This window comes from Acyrthosiphon pisum, chromosome A2 (genome assembly GCF_005508785.2).
Source record: "Acyrthosiphon pisum isolate AL4f chromosome A2, pea_aphid_22Mar2018_4r6ur, whole genome shotgun sequence".
NCBI classification, from domain to species: domain Eukaryota; kingdom Metazoa; phylum Arthropoda; class Insecta; order Hemiptera; family Aphididae; genus Acyrthosiphon; species Acyrthosiphon pisum.
In genome coordinates this window covers 111,738,352-111,756,465 of record NC_042495.1, presented here as the reverse complement: position 1 = coordinate 111,756,465, position 18,114 = coordinate 111,738,352, and the positions used below count along the sequence as shown (strand labels likewise).

At 27.2% G+C, this 18,114-nt stretch overlaps 2 protein-coding genes across 2 annotated transcripts; both read right to left on the bottom strand.

Moving 5' to 3' along the window:
* Positions 1-1,438: 1,438 nt before the first annotated feature.
* LOC103310492 (EH domain-containing protein 3-like) lies at positions 1,439-2,234 on the bottom strand. Its single transcript, XM_029489576.1, has 2 exons — positions 2,121-2,234; positions 1,439-1,849 (listed from the first exon to the last, which is right to left on the bottom strand). Exons 1-2 carry the CDS (start codon positions 2,191-2,193, stop codon positions 1,608-1,610), a joined length of 315 nt encoding a protein of 104 aa, XP_029345436.1. The 5' UTR covers positions 2,194-2,234; the 3' UTR covers positions 1,439-1,607.
* A 2,348-nt stretch (positions 2,235-4,582) lies between these two features.
* LOC107884834 lies at positions 4,583-12,548 on the bottom strand. Its single transcript, XM_016807760.2, has 2 exons — positions 12,241-12,548; positions 4,583-6,109 (listed from the first exon to the last, which is right to left on the bottom strand). The coding sequence occupies exons 1-2, from the start codon at positions 12,301-12,303 to the stop codon at positions 4,889-4,891; spliced, it is 1,284 nt and encodes a 427-aa protein (XP_016663249.1). The 5' UTR covers positions 12,304-12,548; the 3' UTR covers positions 4,583-4,888.
* Between the last annotated feature and the right edge of the window lie 5,566 nt (positions 12,549-18,114).

The window sequence follows — 18,114 nt, the reverse complement described above, 5'->3', positions numbered from 1 at the left end:
CGGTTTTTTGTTGATGTATAACGCGTTATAAGTACTAATAAATATTATGATATGATTAATTTGGAATTTATTATAGGTACCTAATATAATATTATGTCTTATACCTAGACTAACATACCGTCTCCGCTCAGAATCGTTTTTCTTATACAATGATATTATATCATTGAATTCAAATTTAATACCATCCATTATACAGTGACCCACTAGTAACCTACTGTACAGCAGAGCGAAATCCACTTACCCACCTTTTTTTAATATTTGGATATGTATAGACTATAGTTGAAGGTACAAAAAGAATCTCTCATGCTCAATCGAATGGAAAAATGTAAAATTTTAAAAGAAAAAACATACCTATTTATACTTGTATTATTTTACCACAACATTTAAATTAAAATCATATACATTGTATTGTGTAATATTCTTATAAGTTATAACTTCTAACTTTTAAGTTATAATAGTAACGCGCAATACAGAAATGCACTTAAAAGTTAAAAATTAAAATTAATTATTCTTAATATTTAAATTTTAAATCAAAATTATAATTTATATAAAAATTAGAAAATTCAAAATTTCTGATTTAAAATTAAAATTTTTTTAAAGTTGAAGATTAAAAAGTAAAGACAAGTGAATTTTTCTTTTTCATGGTATAATTTTATTTAATTATGTATAACATTATAATTTATTTTTGTTTTCGTTTTTGATTTCTTTATTAAATTTTTTTGGTTTTTGGGATTTTTTGTTATCGTTTTCAGTTGTTTTTTGTTTATGTTTTATTAATTGTTTTCGTTTTTTGTTTTTTTCCGTTTAATAACGTTTTTTAAAAACGTTTTCCATCCCTGGCAATAACACACACATAGAAAACTAATTTATAGTAGTAGTAAACTCTGAACAGTTAATAATAAAATGTTATTTTATCATAATATTAAAATACTATTTTATTTGATTCCTGTAATTTGGTAACATGTTTTTCTAGGTTATGAATTTATGATGTATTTTATAAAATATAATTTAAACATACACACAATTAATGTTATATTTGTCGTTAAGGGGGCTGGAGTGTGATTCATTTTCGGTCAAAAACATAACTCACGACTTAAATCACTACGCCCAATATAATATTCTGATACTAACTTTGAAAGCAGATTTGAAATCGTCACTAAATTATCTATGCGTTGACAATTTAATTTTTCTGAAATTTTTTTTTTTTTTACTTTGAAAGTTATTAACAAAAAGAGTGAGAATAGATCATAAAATAAAAATAAAAAATAATATTTACACTTGTATTATTTTACCAAAACATTTTAATAATAAAATGTATTTTATAATTATTTTATCATTATCAAATACTATTTTATTTGAATCCTGTAATTTAGTAACATTTTTTTTCTATAGAAAATTATAAGTTATGAATTTATGATGTATTTTATACCTTAAATAATTTAATTTTAAACATACACACGTTCTTATAATATTTGTTGTTGAATATCAATTGTATGACACATCAATATTAACATATGAAATAGTTTTCAACTAGATATAAAATAATGTTTTATATTAAAAATTATCACAGGGGTGAAATTATTCAATTTTTTATACAGTGGGCCTGTTCAAGGTCCTAAATCTTTAAGAATGATTTTTAAAGAATTATTAGTTTTTGATAGGGGCAACAAATGTTTTGGTAAAGTGTCCGGAAATTCCGAGCCTTCTAATTTAATCTTAATTAAATAATATATAGCTAAAGCAAATTCGTCAGAATCCAAAAAACCATCTCCATATTGGTCAGCTAATTTCCATATTTTGGATAATATTGAATCTTGTAATTTTGACTGTAAAAATTCTTCTTTAGCAGCTAAATAAAAAAAATTAAATTAGAAAGTACTTTTTATAGAGTTTAAATTGTGACAAATATCAAAAGCATTCATTTCAATACTGAATGATTTGCCATTTGCGCTGTTGGAAAAGAACATCGCTCACTTAGTATTATCAAATAAATCGGGAAAAGAATACATTTTATTTTTTTGTGGAACTTAAATTATTGGAACTGGAATTATTTTTAGGTTAGTAAAATTAAATTCCTTTTCAATATTTATTTTAAACACATTTTCCAAATTACTTATTACCTAACTCATTTTGATGATGAGTTTTATTTATAATCCTTGATAATAGTGGTAAACGTGATTTGAGCTCGCTCATTATAATATATGCTTGTACCTTAAACAGGGTTTTAATTTAGAATAGTAAATTACAAGCTGCTAAATATTAATTTTATCATATTTTACATCCCATAATATATTTAGTATTATACTGTACCTATACAATAGGTATACTAATAAATAATAATACTTAAAATTGCTGTGTTTGCTCTCTTTCCAATATTATTCAAATTGGATATGACTGAATAGCGGGGAAGACATTTCATATCTTGAAATAAGTCATTTTCTTCTTAATAAAACATACTAAACTTACAATTAAATACTAGTTTAAACATTAAAATGTAAACATACAAAATTATTATAAGCGTAAATCAATCATTACTTCTTATTTTTCAATTATTATGAATAATTTGATTACATAAAATGTATTATGACATAACATGTTTTAATGAATTAGTTCCTTGTATACTTAAATATTATAAATTGAATAAGTGTAAACTTTAAACAGGGTTCTTTTTTACAAAATTGATTTATCAAACAAAGATTAGATTACAATCCTGTATATATAATATTATCTTAATTCCAGTATTAATTTTTGATTGCTGAACAGCCAATCATATTTTTTTTAAATGCAAGCTTATGCTTTTGAAAAATACACTTCTCTATACAATTTTATAAGCATAAATGAGCATAAATCAATCACTACTTCTTAATTTTTCAATTATTAGGAATAATTATAATACATTAATTAAATATTATAACACAACATTTTTGGCCCTTGCTGCCAAGTTATATTTAAAGATCAATAAAAAAAATAAATTCAAAAATAAAACATTTTTAAATTTATTCCTATAGTACCTATACTTGAATATCATAAGTTGTAATAAGTGTATACACTTTATAACTTTTTAACAAAATTGATTTATCAAACTAACATTAAAGTACGATTCAGTATATTATATAATATTGTTATGTTAATTCCGGTATTCATTTTTGATTGATGCCTGCTGAACAGCCAATCATGATTTTTAAATACAAGCTTGTGCTTTTAAAAAACACACTTTTATATAATATTCAGTTTTTTTAAATGTTTAAATATCAGTTACCTGCAGTATTCACTATACAGTGCAAATAGTTATAATTGTCTAGCAATAAGGTAGCTAAAATTGATTTAATTTCCCCTCATAATTGGAAATTGTATAGTAAATTAAGTATTAACTGTACATAAACTTACATCCGATTAACATCATTTTTATAAGGACGATCCCAAAATGAACCAACATACACTTTAGGAATTTCTGGACAGTTATTTTTTTCCTGAGAGTCCACATGAGTGCACCATGAACTCATAGCAATGCTCTTGAGCTATTTAAAATAAAAAAAATAAACACTAAAAATTCTATTTTTTTAGTATAAAAAATACACGATTAAATTATATTGGATAAATTGTAGTTATACTTATACGTTTCAGAAGAGAACATAGATGATATCTATACTCTACGCCCCTAAGAAATTTACTTACAATTTGTTTATTATTGAATAATTATGCGATAATAACAGCTACCTAAAAAAATATAAGATATCTGTTTGTGACCTACCTAATAAATGTAATAACTGAATGTTAGTTAAATTTCAAAAATATATTTCGAAAATATACTTATTAATTTAAAAATGTTGGTAGTTAAGAATTTAAGATAACCCAAAAGATTATACCAGGTAGTCTTGTAAATATTTCGGTAACCGAGATAACCCAGAAATACCTCAAATATTTTCTAAATATTCATTAACAGTTTAACCCTTAAATATGATTTTTATAAAAAAAAATTACAAGTTATATTTTACTTTTAGTGTTAAAACTTTTACATGATAGAACAACAAGAATAACAATTTAAATATACTTTTTAATGTGTTAAATGTGTAAAAAAAATTTAACAAATCAAAATAAACAATTAACAACTAGAACAAACATGTTTTATAAACAATCATACAAATTAAAACAATTTATAACAATATCTCTATATTATGTTCCACATCAAACAATTTTTTACAGAAAAATAAAAAAATTATTATTATAGAAATATAATGTCCTAAACCTGTTTTATTATGTATAGGTGCAATGTAAATTCCGTTAAAGCCAAAAGTTACACAGTAACTCAGATGATGATAATATTATAATGAGTTAATAACATTATATTGTGTGTAGTTATAAATCATACATTATTATTAAAATAAGTACATTATTCATTACCGATTTAATAAATGTTTTTAATTAAAACCTTCTCTTTGATATTTCATTATGTTGTATAGTAATATTATAATTCGTAATATAACATAATATTTACAATATCTAAACAATCTTTTTTTCATTATTTTTAATCCTTAAGCATTATAATGGTATTTTATTTTATTTCATATTGAAACATATTAAATTCAATATTTATATAAATGATATACATTAAGAGTATATTTTATTTTAGCATAATGAATCTTTTGCAATAAATAAAGCACTATTTTTTCGACGAAACTCTGGAGCAAATAATATGTTAAATTTTGACAAAATTAGATACCAATTTAAACAAAGAATTATGGTTTTTTACAATTAATAGAAAAATGAATTACCACTAGTAATATAAATTAATTAAAAATTGTCTTAGGAATATAAGCTGACAAACGGCATCCGCTCAATATCGCTTTTTGTATATTTATATAACTTTAGGTACAATAACAAATAATTACTACTGATATATCATTGAATTCAAAATACTATCGGTAATGATATCCAGGTTCCAAAGTTTGTCTTCATACGCAATTGAGGAATTTACGTAACCGGCCAACATCTCGGTCGTTACTAGTTTAACCCCATCATTAAATAGTTGATGTACATCGTCCAGCTTAGAACTCGTACAGTTTTTAATTTTCACGTGGTTGATAACAACCTCCCATGCTAACTGCATTGGACTTAATTGACAGTGGTACGGAGGTAAACGTAGAACAGCTTTATTATGATTTATTGCTTCTTGTACACTTCTTTTATAGTTGTCAAAGATAATTCTTATCTCATTCACTTTTTCAATTAATTGAACCTTCTTCAGTGGCGTATCGAATTTTATGCCTTTACCTTCAAACCATTTTAAAATACAACCCTTATTCCAAGACGTATTGGGTACGTGATTTTTTACCTTATAGTGTGACGCGTTGTCAAAAACTATAACGGAGTTCTCCTTGAGTAAAGGTAATATACCACAGAACCAGTCATAAAATATGTCTTCATTCATATGGTCATGGTAGTTGGACGTATCGTTTTTCGACTCAAAGCATAGCAGACCCCCCTCCACGAAACCTTCGACCGATCCAATATGCACGACAATTATCTGTTTGCCTTTTCTCGGAGATTCTATATCGGTCCATAATTCTTTGGATGAATATCCCCCGACGTTAACCCATGTCTCTTCCAAATAGTAAATAGTTCTACCTTCATTTCGGTAGCGCCGTATATCTTCTATATATTTACGACGCCATAGTACAATATCTTCTGTTTCCGTAAGAGCACGCGTCTGATGAATGCATCTCGTATATTTAATACGTAGGTCTTTAAACACTTTTTCTAATGAGGTAAAGTTTAGTGATGGAAGACCCGGATCAGCATTAATGGCGAGTAATATATTTTTTGAAGTTGGTATTTTTTGTCTTAACCAAAAACTATGAATTTTTTGGAGAATTTTACATTTCTCGAAAGTGCCAATTTTTTCATTTTCCGGTGGTCCATATTGTTTTATTTTTTGTGTTATTGGTTGTCCACCCAAATATTCTCGAACAGTTTTTTTAACTGTTATATAGCCAATTCCAGTTTCTTGTGATAATCTTCTCGCTAGTTTTGAGAATTTGAGATCGGGTTCATTTTTAATTATGTTTTTGTACAAATCTATTAAATTTTTTTTTCTATAGATACCCACATTCTAGAAAAAATATAAATATTGTTAATACTTAATTGATGTAGGTATTTAATTTTTAAAAATGGTGGTTTTGAATATCTCAAAAACTTTGGACACATTATTGGAGCTAATGCATCAATATTTTTAATATAATAAAATATGTTAATTTTTGATTGAAGCTAAGTGGAAGTGTAAACATGTTTATTACTTAATAACTCGAATAAGAAGATAATGAAATAAAAATCCCCGTAAAAAACCCCATAGAAGAATTTATGGCCCAATCTCCGGGAAGTAAAAAGTAAACAATTATTTTATACGAATCGTGTAGATAAAATGTGGCCCAATTACTGATTGCCCTACAATTTTACTCACAACCACATGGAAATGTTTGAATATATATTTATTTACAAAAAAGATATATTAGGTAAATAGGATTGGTACTTGTTATTTAATTAATTTCATTCATATTTAAATACTGTAAGTACCTCTAAGTTCAACAATAAATTATGAAAAAAATAAAATTCAAGTAACTAGGATAATCATTCAATTAAAAAAACCCAACATACGTTTAAACATTAAAATAAATATTGAATACGATTTAACTTGCTTTTATATATTTTATACCTATTATTATTTTATAATTGTATTACCTAGGTACTACAACATTATAAGTTATTACATTATCGTAAAAATATTAGGAAACGTAATATTATCCTAATATTTGTTTTTTGGGATTCATTATCGGGGTTTGTTTTAGGAATTCGGTTTACCCATAATAATTCGAGTACCTATACTTTATTTTACTTTTATAATTTATAGTTATAGGTACGGTATGTTAATTGTTTTTTTCCGAAAACATTATATTTTATAATAGGTACTATTACTATATCATTATTATTGTTATTAATACTTTTTAAACAAAACCGGACTTACCGTAGAACGGTGTGAAATGTAAATAGTTTCTTAGTATAAATATTTTTAAAATACCATTGTTTATAGAAAATTGTAGTATCATGTGTACTTATAAAAGTTTCAAGTCCCACGAATAATATTTTTTAATTACAACAAAATTCCTAATTAAAATCTTTATTCTTCGTTAAATATTCAATTTCATAAAAAGTCCAACTTCGAATGTCTAAAAATAAAAACAGTCTTACACATTTTATTAGATTTTTTCTTTCAATAAGAACTACCTAATGTGGTGAACCTTGTATTACATTTTCAAGTTTTATTTAAAAAAAATTTTAAACTAGGTACCTACAAAATAATTAGCACATTTTAATATTATAAGAACAATTTATGAGGGATCTTGTATTGAATTTTTGAACTTATTGACAGAGCCTCAACATTTTTACTAACACTTTAAACGGAAAAATGTAAAAAAAAATCGAAAATGTTTAAATGTCAAATGCCTTGTAATAGGTATATAGTTTAAAATTTGTCTAAATATTTTGAGAATATTTCTGAGGATAGAATAAAATAATTTAAGCATGAATGGAATATTTCAAATTTCTACGATCAATATTTTTTCAATAATAACAAAATAATAAAAATCGGTTGAAAATAAACTATTATTCAAAGTCGTCAAAATATGAACTTCAAACTATTGTGACGGTACAAAATCTGTTTAATTTTCATTTTCAATAAATGAACTTATGAAGAATCTTGTATGAAATGTACAAACCGTGGGTGATACAATTTAAAAAGTTATGAATTTCTGTATAATTTGCAAATGTCAGTGACTTAAATGAAGTTTTTAAACATGCCAAACTTTGAATGCTCATAAAAAAAAATTTCCATTTCCTACTTTATGGGAGGACGTCAGTGATCGCAAGTCGAGGGTTATTTTCGATTTTTTGTCCGAGCGCAGCTCAGCGAGTGAGTGGCAACGCGAGCATCACTGCCGTGGTATACGTATAACGGAAAGGGTCCAACAATTATGTCTACCTATTTATTTTCAATATTAATTGTTGATTTGCTGTAATATAACATATGAGGAACCTTGTATTAAATTTTCAAGTTTGACTCACAAACAAAAATATTGTAACTCATAAATTTAAAAATATCTACACAATATATAAATAGCACAGTATTATAAGCAGCAACATAATATTTTGAAAATTATACCGAGTCTAGTAAATGATAATATGAATATTTGGTGAACATTTCAAGTCCCTACTGTTATTTATTTTTTAATTGCAACAAAAAAATAAAACCAATATTGTCAAAAACTGTTTTTGCGTAAAAATACCCTTTTTTTCAATTTTTTTTTTTTCGTTTGCTAACAGGTATATCCAGATGACAATTTACAGAAATTTTCAAGTATAGGTAGTAGGTACTGATTAATATAAAAAAAAATTTTAAGTTTTCCCTGAACCAACATTGGTTAGTATAGGTAAGTATAGGTTCATCAACACAACGAAGTAGCACCAATTTTCCATTAAAATGTACAACAAAGATATAGGTAATTATATAAGTATCTAGGTGATGCAGTCTTTCACAATACCATAAACAACCAACCAATAATTTGTCAAATCTTAACGCCTCAAAACAAAACATGTGTTTTCATAAATTGTTTATAGGCCCATCTAAATTGTACTTTTAACACTGACTTTATACATTGGATTATTGTAATGACATAAAAATAAGATAAATATAATAATAATACTCCTATCATTAGTTATGTATAATAAAATTGGATATTAAAGCTATAGCCTATAAGAATCTGTAAGATTACTACAGTTATAACTTATAAGTTAAAAGTGCTGAAGAATAATATCAGGTGCAAATATTAAAATCACACTGTTACCATCATCCAGGTGTTCGGAGGACTCTCGAGTGTCGAGATCGTGTATTCGAAAATTTGATAAAATACACCATACAATATAATTTTATGTAAAATATGCAAGGCTGAGCATTAACGAGTTAAAAAGTTAAAGTTAAGTTAATAAGTTAATTTTATATTAACTTTTTAACTTAACTAGTTAATTTTGGCTTTTCATTAACTTAACTGTTAACTTACTAAATTTCTTTTTTAATTAACGTGAAATTAACGAGTTCATTTTTCATTTCAAGAAGTAAGTTAAGTTAATTTATTTTGTTTTTAATTTTATCCTATTTCACTACTTCAGTACCTATATTTCGTTTTCATGTCAAAAAATATTTACCGTGAATTGTTTAAAGTAAAAAATGTATATAATTCGAATTTAACTAATATGGAAACACTGTATAAAATATAAACACTATAGTCTATAATTTAGTTTTGGGTTGGAAAAAATTAAGTATGTTAGCGTTGTATAAACAAATTAACTTTTTTTTAACTTAATAAAAAGTTAACAAAAATTGTGTATTAACTTTTAACTTAACTGAGTTAACCTATAGTTAAATTAACTTTTAACTTTTTGTTATTGGTGCATATTAACTTAACTTAACTGAGTTAAAAAAAATCATTAACTTGCCCAGCCTTGAAAATATGCATATAATGTAATATCCGCAATCAATATATAACATTACCTATATTACGATGTATCCTCGAATGCGACCGGATATCTTTATGAGCAGTTGACAATGTTTATACCTACCTACTGAATTTAATCACTCTTTATTTACTATACCCAGAAACAGACAATATTAATTATGTCCGTTGTACGATTCAATGGATTAGAATAATATTATAGATTATTCTTAATAGCGTGTAGAGATGCAGATCCGACATGCACTGGAGTAACAAGCTCTCGCGAAACCGAGAAAAGGAGTCAGGTGTCGGATTCTCTTCCTTAGAATGGACTGTTTTGGGTCGGTGGGACTAGAGCGTTATAGCATGGCCAACGCCAGGCCTCGAAGGAAGGGAAAGAAATCTGCTGATCCAACAATTTAGGACTGAGAATATTGTCACGTACGCAAGTGCATTCCCACGGTTACTGATAATATATAGAATTGCGCATTATTCTACAATTACAATGAAATTACGAACAATTATGTATTACAATGCCACAATATTATTATCGGTTACTACCAGTGGCGTGAGTAACCTACCCATTGGATTTAGTGAGAAATTTCTTGCACCAACAAGACTAAACACGCCACTCATTGTCCGCAGCTATGCATCATATTTTATTGATAAAATTATTCAACAAAAATACTATAAGTCATATCTATAATATATGGGTTGGTTACTACTTAATATATTACTTACATACATACAATAAAAACTATGAATTAAGATGATGTACCTATCTAATTTTATATTTATGCGCGTACCTTTAACGAAAATCGTCGTACGTAGGTTACACGGACCATAAACAAGACATATTAACGTTACAAAGTAAATAATATTTATATTCTGTATCTAATATTTATTAAATAGTAAACGGTGTTAATAGCAAAAATATTATTATACAGTACCTATACACATTACACGTACATTAATATAAAAATAAATATAATATTATCTTTCACAAAATGTTAGTACACAACTACCTACTGTGGAATGCATAGATGTTTTGTGTTGTGTAGAAAAAGTGTTTCTTCTTGTCAGCTAAAAATGGAGAAATTCCAGAAAAACGACCAAGATAAAAAAAGTTAATACCAGCACTAAAATTAAAGATCAAAAATACAAATCATGGCAATTACTTTCATCATGTAAAAAGTATTAAAAATGTTTCATAATATTATGTTAATTAATATTTTAAGTTAAATTATTCAATTTTTAATTTTGTTAAGCATTACATGCTTTAAACATTATTTATGGAACAATAGTTTAAATATACCTAAATGACACTTTAAGAGATATTATTGTCTATTATTTAGACAACTGACAAATAGACGATATAGTGGATACTTGTTTAATATGCTATCTACCCTAAGTATTTTATCCACCATAATTCTATGTTGGTTTAATATGCCATCTACAAATGAAAATACTCGTTTTGTTCACCAAACGTGCGGCAGTCACTGGTAGGTAACATGGATAAGTACTAAAAAATGAAGAGAGTGGGGGACATGGCCTCCCGCATTATTTTTTACAATGATTGAGGCGTGTGCCCATAAACTTTTTTAGGATTACATCACTAGCGTATACCTATATAATACAATCGACCGGTCGTCAAGAGTCCGCGCGTATTAAATTTTTAACTGAGCGACGAATGTATATCAGTTTGACATATCACATATCCGTAGATATATACAACAACTAGATAGCCGTATCCTTCTTATCATCGACGTCGGCCGCCATTTACAAAATAATATTATCGCAGTGTATATATCATGTTATATATAAGTATATAATATGTATATGAATAAATGTAAACATTGCCTGCCTGCCTTAAATGGCGGCCGACTTCAACATTAGTCACAACTGTAGCATAAAGACGGCAATCTAGTTTATGTATATATCTATGGACATATCTATTCACTATTGTGTTTTTATAAAAAATTGTTTAAATGTCCGACTGTCAAACATCACTTTTGGAAGCAATAAAAATGTTTCAATTTCCAACAAAGATTAGGGGACAAAGTAATAACGTTGAGTTCAATCACTGCAGGGTGGCCTCCCTCCTCAGTCCTCACATAATGCATCATTGCTGTGCTTTATATACATAATGTTGTCTAATTTCGTTATTAGTTATTTTGCCTCGAAGCATAGACTCTAAATATTCTATTATTAAAACAAAAAAAAAAAATTTAACATTAAAGGATTTTGGTATACAATTAGAACTGGATACTGGATAGTATCTGAAGGCCAAAAGTAAAATTTCAAAAATTATTGACACATAAGGTTAATATTCTTTACTCTGTGGTTTCAATACTACAAGATTCCTCATAAGTCTTATTTACTGGAAACTATATTACAATGCAATACATTTTCAATTTTAACAGCTAAGGCTTATAAATCTAATACAAGGTTCCTTACAAGTATTTCTTACAGGAACCTTAAAATGTCAAAAATACCAACGACTTCTTATAATAAATTATAATATTAAATATGAAGTATACAATCATCAGATTTCGTCCTTAAAACCCAGTAAAATTCACTCCGAAGTCCCAACCCCCTGACAATAAACCATAAGAGCGTGCCTCACAAAAACCGTTCCAATTATAATGTAGGTACCTAGGTAAGTTGTAGGTATACTTAATAGTATTCAAAATATTTTTACCTTTCCTGGTGGATTTTTATTGAAAACATAAATTCTTGATGGGTCTTTATTTTCATAGTTCATGTTACGCACAATGAAAACAATTATTTTGAATCAATGAACGATTTTACTTTATTTCTATTTGACTGGTTCACATTAAATATTAATTATCAATATATTACATAAAATTATATAAACGCCCGTTGTGCCGAGAGTGCGATATGTTCGCTACGTCGTCAGTATTACTACTGACCTGGGCGCTTATCTACGATAATATTATAGGCACACAAGATAGTCGCTGAGCATATCGCACATACCGGACACCTTGAAATACTAAGTTTCAACAAAAAATATATAAGAGATGATGACAATAATAATTTACAATAATTATCACGCATTCGAGCTAAACAAAAATGTTCAACATTGAAGGCTTATGATAAAAAATTGGAACTGGATAGTACTTTGAAGGTTAAAAGTAAAATTTCAAAAATTGTTGACACCTAAGGTTTCAAAACAACAAGATTCCTCATAAGTCTTGTTTACTAGAAATTACATTAAAATACAAAACATTTTCAATTTTAACAGCTAAGGTTTGTAAATGTAATACGAGGTTCCTTACAAGTAGGTATTTCTAAAACTCAATAAAATTCACTCCTAAGTCCCAAACTCCGAAAATAAACCCACAAAAACCGTTCCAATAATGCACAAAATATGTAGGTTGTACGAATACTTAATAATAGCCAATAGGTACTAAAAAAGTTTTTACCTTTCCTCGTGGATTTATTCCAAAATAAATTCTTGAAGGATCTTTATTCTCATAGTTCATTTTAGATTTAAAAATTATTAAAATAATCAAAAACAAATTAAAAACGTCTAAAGTGTACCTTAACTATGCGTTGTACTGGTATTCTCACATTCAACAAGTGAGGATGCATTTCACAGTAAAATTATGTGAGTCGTGAACTGGTCTGTTCACTGGAACGACTGTTATCTGTTACCAGAAACGTCCAGAGTGTCGTCCACGTCGGTGACGGTCGAGCGTCATTTGGGGAAGGGGGTAAAATCGCAATGTGGGCATTTTCCTCTGTTTGGTTTCGGTTGTTGTAGATGATTACATTCAGTGGTGCAGGAACTATTTTTCATGAGGGGGGGGGAGGCAGAACTTAAAACACCTAACAACTATTATATATTTATTTGTGATTTATAACAGAAAACCTTTCTTAATATTTTATTATTTTAATGTTGATATGGGTAATACATTATAATATGAGAATAATTACCTATATAAATGTATTGATATAATTATTGTATAATATAAATATAGATATATTATATTTAGACATTTATATATTGAAACAAAACACAAAATATATTTACTTTATACCTGAAGTTATATTCTAAAGTAACAATATATAAATAAAAATTACTCAGTATGTTTATTACTTATTAGGTACCTATGTATTATGTTATAATAATAATAATAATGTTACTAGGCATATAATTATTCATACGTTCATGAAAATTACACTAATTTTGAATACGTAAACGTATAAATTAAACGTAATTTACTATTGTATACCCTTTAATTTTAATGAAGTAGAGGGGGGCAAAAGTATACTTTTGTCCCCCTTGGATCATATCTGAGGGGTAAATTTCCCCCTCTACCCCCTTCTCCGACGCCACTGATTACATCCCTATTTGTATAATGTTATTGGCACAATAACAACCGATATCGAACATATCTACCGAGTCCAGATAATCGTAGTTACAACATCAAATTAATATTTAATCGTTGCGGATTCAGGGACTTATAAAAAATGAATAGATTGGCAATTGGCATCGAAATCATCGAATATACAGGGGGTGAAGGTGAAAAGGATGGTTATATACTTATATCTAAGTCCGTGGTACAAACTAACTTAATCCCCCTCCTCGCGGACCCACCAACAGCACACCAATACGCATAAGTTAAATTAGTTATGCATTTTATAATTTTATTTTTTGAAAAAACACATAATTAATAAAAATATTTTTAGCCCCCCCCCCCCCCCCCCGCAAAAAAAAATATCCCTTGATTTACATATAAGCCCTCTGGATTATTTTAAATAAATCGTTTTGTAAGGTGGGATTTAACCCCCCCCCTCACAATTGTACGCCCATGCACAGTGTACACGTCACACTTGCATTCGCTTGTTCTATACGAAAAAAACATTGTTCAGTGTCGCGTATGCATTACGATTTGCGAAAAATGCTTACAAACAGTGTGATAATATAATGTGCCCTCTCCTATGACGCTTTGCCTATATCATCACTTTAATAGGCTCGCGTTAACAGTTTCAATTCAGCTTACACGATGTAATTATAGTGCCGGTCCGAGATATTATGGCTCCCCGGGAAAACAAAGTAATACTTACGAAAATAAATCACTGATAATTATTGCGGGCATCCACGATGGCGTACAGACCTCTATACTACCTATGAATCCCTGACAAAAAGTTCGTTATGAAAAAAGTCCACTCATTTTTTGATTATCGGACAGAAGTCCGAGCACATTTCTACATTTTTTGACGTTGCGGCGTCTAAAAAATAAAGGTAATCTAAAAAAACCATCATGTTTATCAGATCTTATAATTAATAATGTATGGGCAATGTACAAAGACGAACGATCAAATGAGCGAATAATAACTTTTTCATTGGATGGGGGATTAGTTAATTTATCAGGGATCAATACGTGGTTCTGCGATGGAAACTTTAAATTGAGTCTCAAATTTTTTTTATACAATTATATGTTATTAGAATTAAAAAGTATGAATAAATTTATTACCTCAATATTTTGTTAACTGCTATTCTCAATAAATGTTCAGAAAACAATGTTCATCCCTATCTTCCGATAATGAAGATGGACTTCGAACAAGCTGCGTTATATCCAAGCAGCAAAAACCGTTATTAGTGAACATTTGGTAATACAAGGTTGTTTTATTATTTGTGCCAAGGCACACATAGAAAACTACAAGAATTAGAATTAGGTACGAAATAAATATAATCATGATAACGCCTTTAGCCATTATTGAAGTATGATCGATGGCTCAGCTTTTTTGCCGGTGAAAAAAGTGATTGAAGGCATGAAGAACTTGAAAGTTGAAATCAATTTGTACACCCGATAATACAGATATAATTGACTATTTTGATGCGACATGTTACTGGAACATACATATTCACGGAATATTCCTATTGGCACATCAGTAGCAACAATACTAACTTGAAACTTCTATACTAATTTTTATAGGAATCTGTGTGGTGGCCCGGCAGCTCGTATGCCCTAACTGTGTGAGAAACCATCAAACATGTTACGCGTCCTAAAAATAACTGATTTTATTAAATTAAATATTTTATTAAAAAAAAATGTATTAAATTTTTTGTCTAAACTACAATTATTTTATAATCAATGATTGAAAAAAAAATTTAAAATTTCACATATCATTTATAAACAGTTAAGAAAAATTTCAAAATATTTTGATATTTATTAATTATTTCATGTTCTATGGTTATTCGTTTTTGAATTATAACAAAATAAGAAAATTAATTTTCTCAAAACTGGTTTTGCAACAAAATTTTTGTTTTTCTATTTTTTTTTTATTCCCAAAAGTACTAACTAGATTCACTTTCAAACAAAAAAAAAGGTAAGCAAGTGGATGTCGCTCTGCTGTATAGTACAAGTGGGTCCCTTTATAATGGATCGTCTTAAATTTTAATTCAATGATATAATATCATTGTATAAGAAAAACGATTCTGAGCGGAGACGGTATGTCAGTCTAGGTATAAGACATATTATATACTTATCTATGGTATTAATAAAAAAATTGACCTATAATAGGTACCAATAATAAATTCCAAATATCCATTAGGTACTTATAACGCGTTATACATCAACAACAAACCGTGATACAATCATAGATATATAATAGTATACTTTAGATTTTAGAAGTTTCAAGTATCACAAATTATATTATACAATCACAACAAAATAACTAAAATAGTTATACTATATGTTTATTAATATGTAATTTCGCCTTACTAACTTAAAATTACTATAAAAATAAACTGTGCTTATGTATTTTTTAGATTTTTTGGTAACTGAATTAACTACTTACGTGGAATCATGTTTTAAATTTTCAATCCTTAGATATAAAAGTAGATCATTTTATAAACTTTTAACTACAAAATAATTATTCAATTTTAAATTTGATAAATGTTGTCTAAATTCGATCTTTAAATGCTTATAAAAAAAAATTGTGCCTATGTATTTTTAATATATTTCAACTGCTATTGTAACAATAAATCAGGAGTCTTGCATTACATTTTTACGCTTTTGGCACAACAGATAAAACTTTATTGATATTCATAGAAAAAATAAATAAAAATTGAAATATGAAATTGTCCGTAAACAGCTCAAAACAAGTAAACATATTTTGAAAATGTTATTGTGTATAAGAAATGCAAATATAAACAACCAGTGAAAATTGCATGTGTATACGTTCATTTGTTTTAGAGTTACACCAAAAATCAAAATCGATTTTGTGGAAAACCGATTTAGCATAAAAATTCCCGTTTTTCCTTAAGTTTTATGTTGTTTTTCCAGGCGCTTTTTAAAACTATTGGAAATTTTACAACAATATTCACATTCCCGTCGAACAAGATACTGAAGTTGAAAATCGAAGCATTATTTCAACTACTTATCGTGTACACACACACACAAAAAAAAAAAAGGCGGGTAAGTCGTGGATGTCGCTCTGCTGTACAGTAGGTTACAAGTGGGTTACTGTAATGGATGGAATTAAATTTGAATCCAATGATATTATATCATTGTATACGAAAAACGATTCTGAACGGAGATGATTTGTCAGTCTAGGATATATTATTTTTAAAGAAAAACTTATGGAGAACCTTGTACCAAATTTTAAAAACTTAGTTATAAAAGAAAAAATTTTTACGATTTTTCAACCACTAAATTACTTGCAAATTTTCGCAATTTTGACATATTTCGTATAAATTTGAACTTTAAATGCTTATAAATAAAAATTGTGACAATGTATTCCTTTTATTTTGCAACTGCTATTGTAAAAATATGTTAGGAGCCTTGTATTAAATTTCCAAATCTTGGAATTAAAAAGAAAAACTTTTATGAATTTCTGTCTAAGATAATTTGAACATTGCCGTAATTTTTACGTATTTAGTCAAAATTTGAACTTTAAATGCTTATAAAAAAAAAATCGTGACTATATATTTCTTTTATTTTTCAATTGCTATTGTAAAAATATATTATGAGCCTTGTATTAAATTTTGAAATCTTAGATATAAAAGGAAAATTTTTTATGAATTTCTAGCATAAAATAATTTACGAATTTTCGTGATTTTTACATAATATGTTGTCAAAATTTGAACTTTAAATGCTTATAAATAAAAATTGTGACAATGTATTCCTTTTATTTTGCAACTGCTATTGTAAAAATATGTTAGGAGCCTTGTATTAAATTTCCAAATCTTAGAATTAAAAAGAAAAACTTTTATGAATTTCTGTTTAAGATTATTTGAACATTGCCGTAATTTTTACGTATTTAGTCAAAATTTGAACTTTAAATGCTTATAAAAAAAAATTGTGCCTATGTATTTTTATAATTTTTGAATGGGAGTTAGAACAACATATGTGGACCCTTCTATTAAATTTTCAAGTATTTTGTCCCAGCTAATTTTTTTTTATCAACATTTATAAAAAAAAAAATCAAAAAAAATCGATTATTTCAATTGCCTATAAATAGATTAAAAATTAGTGAAATATTTTGAAAAATAAAAACTATATAAAGAAAAATGTCAATTTAAATAACTGGGTAAAATTTT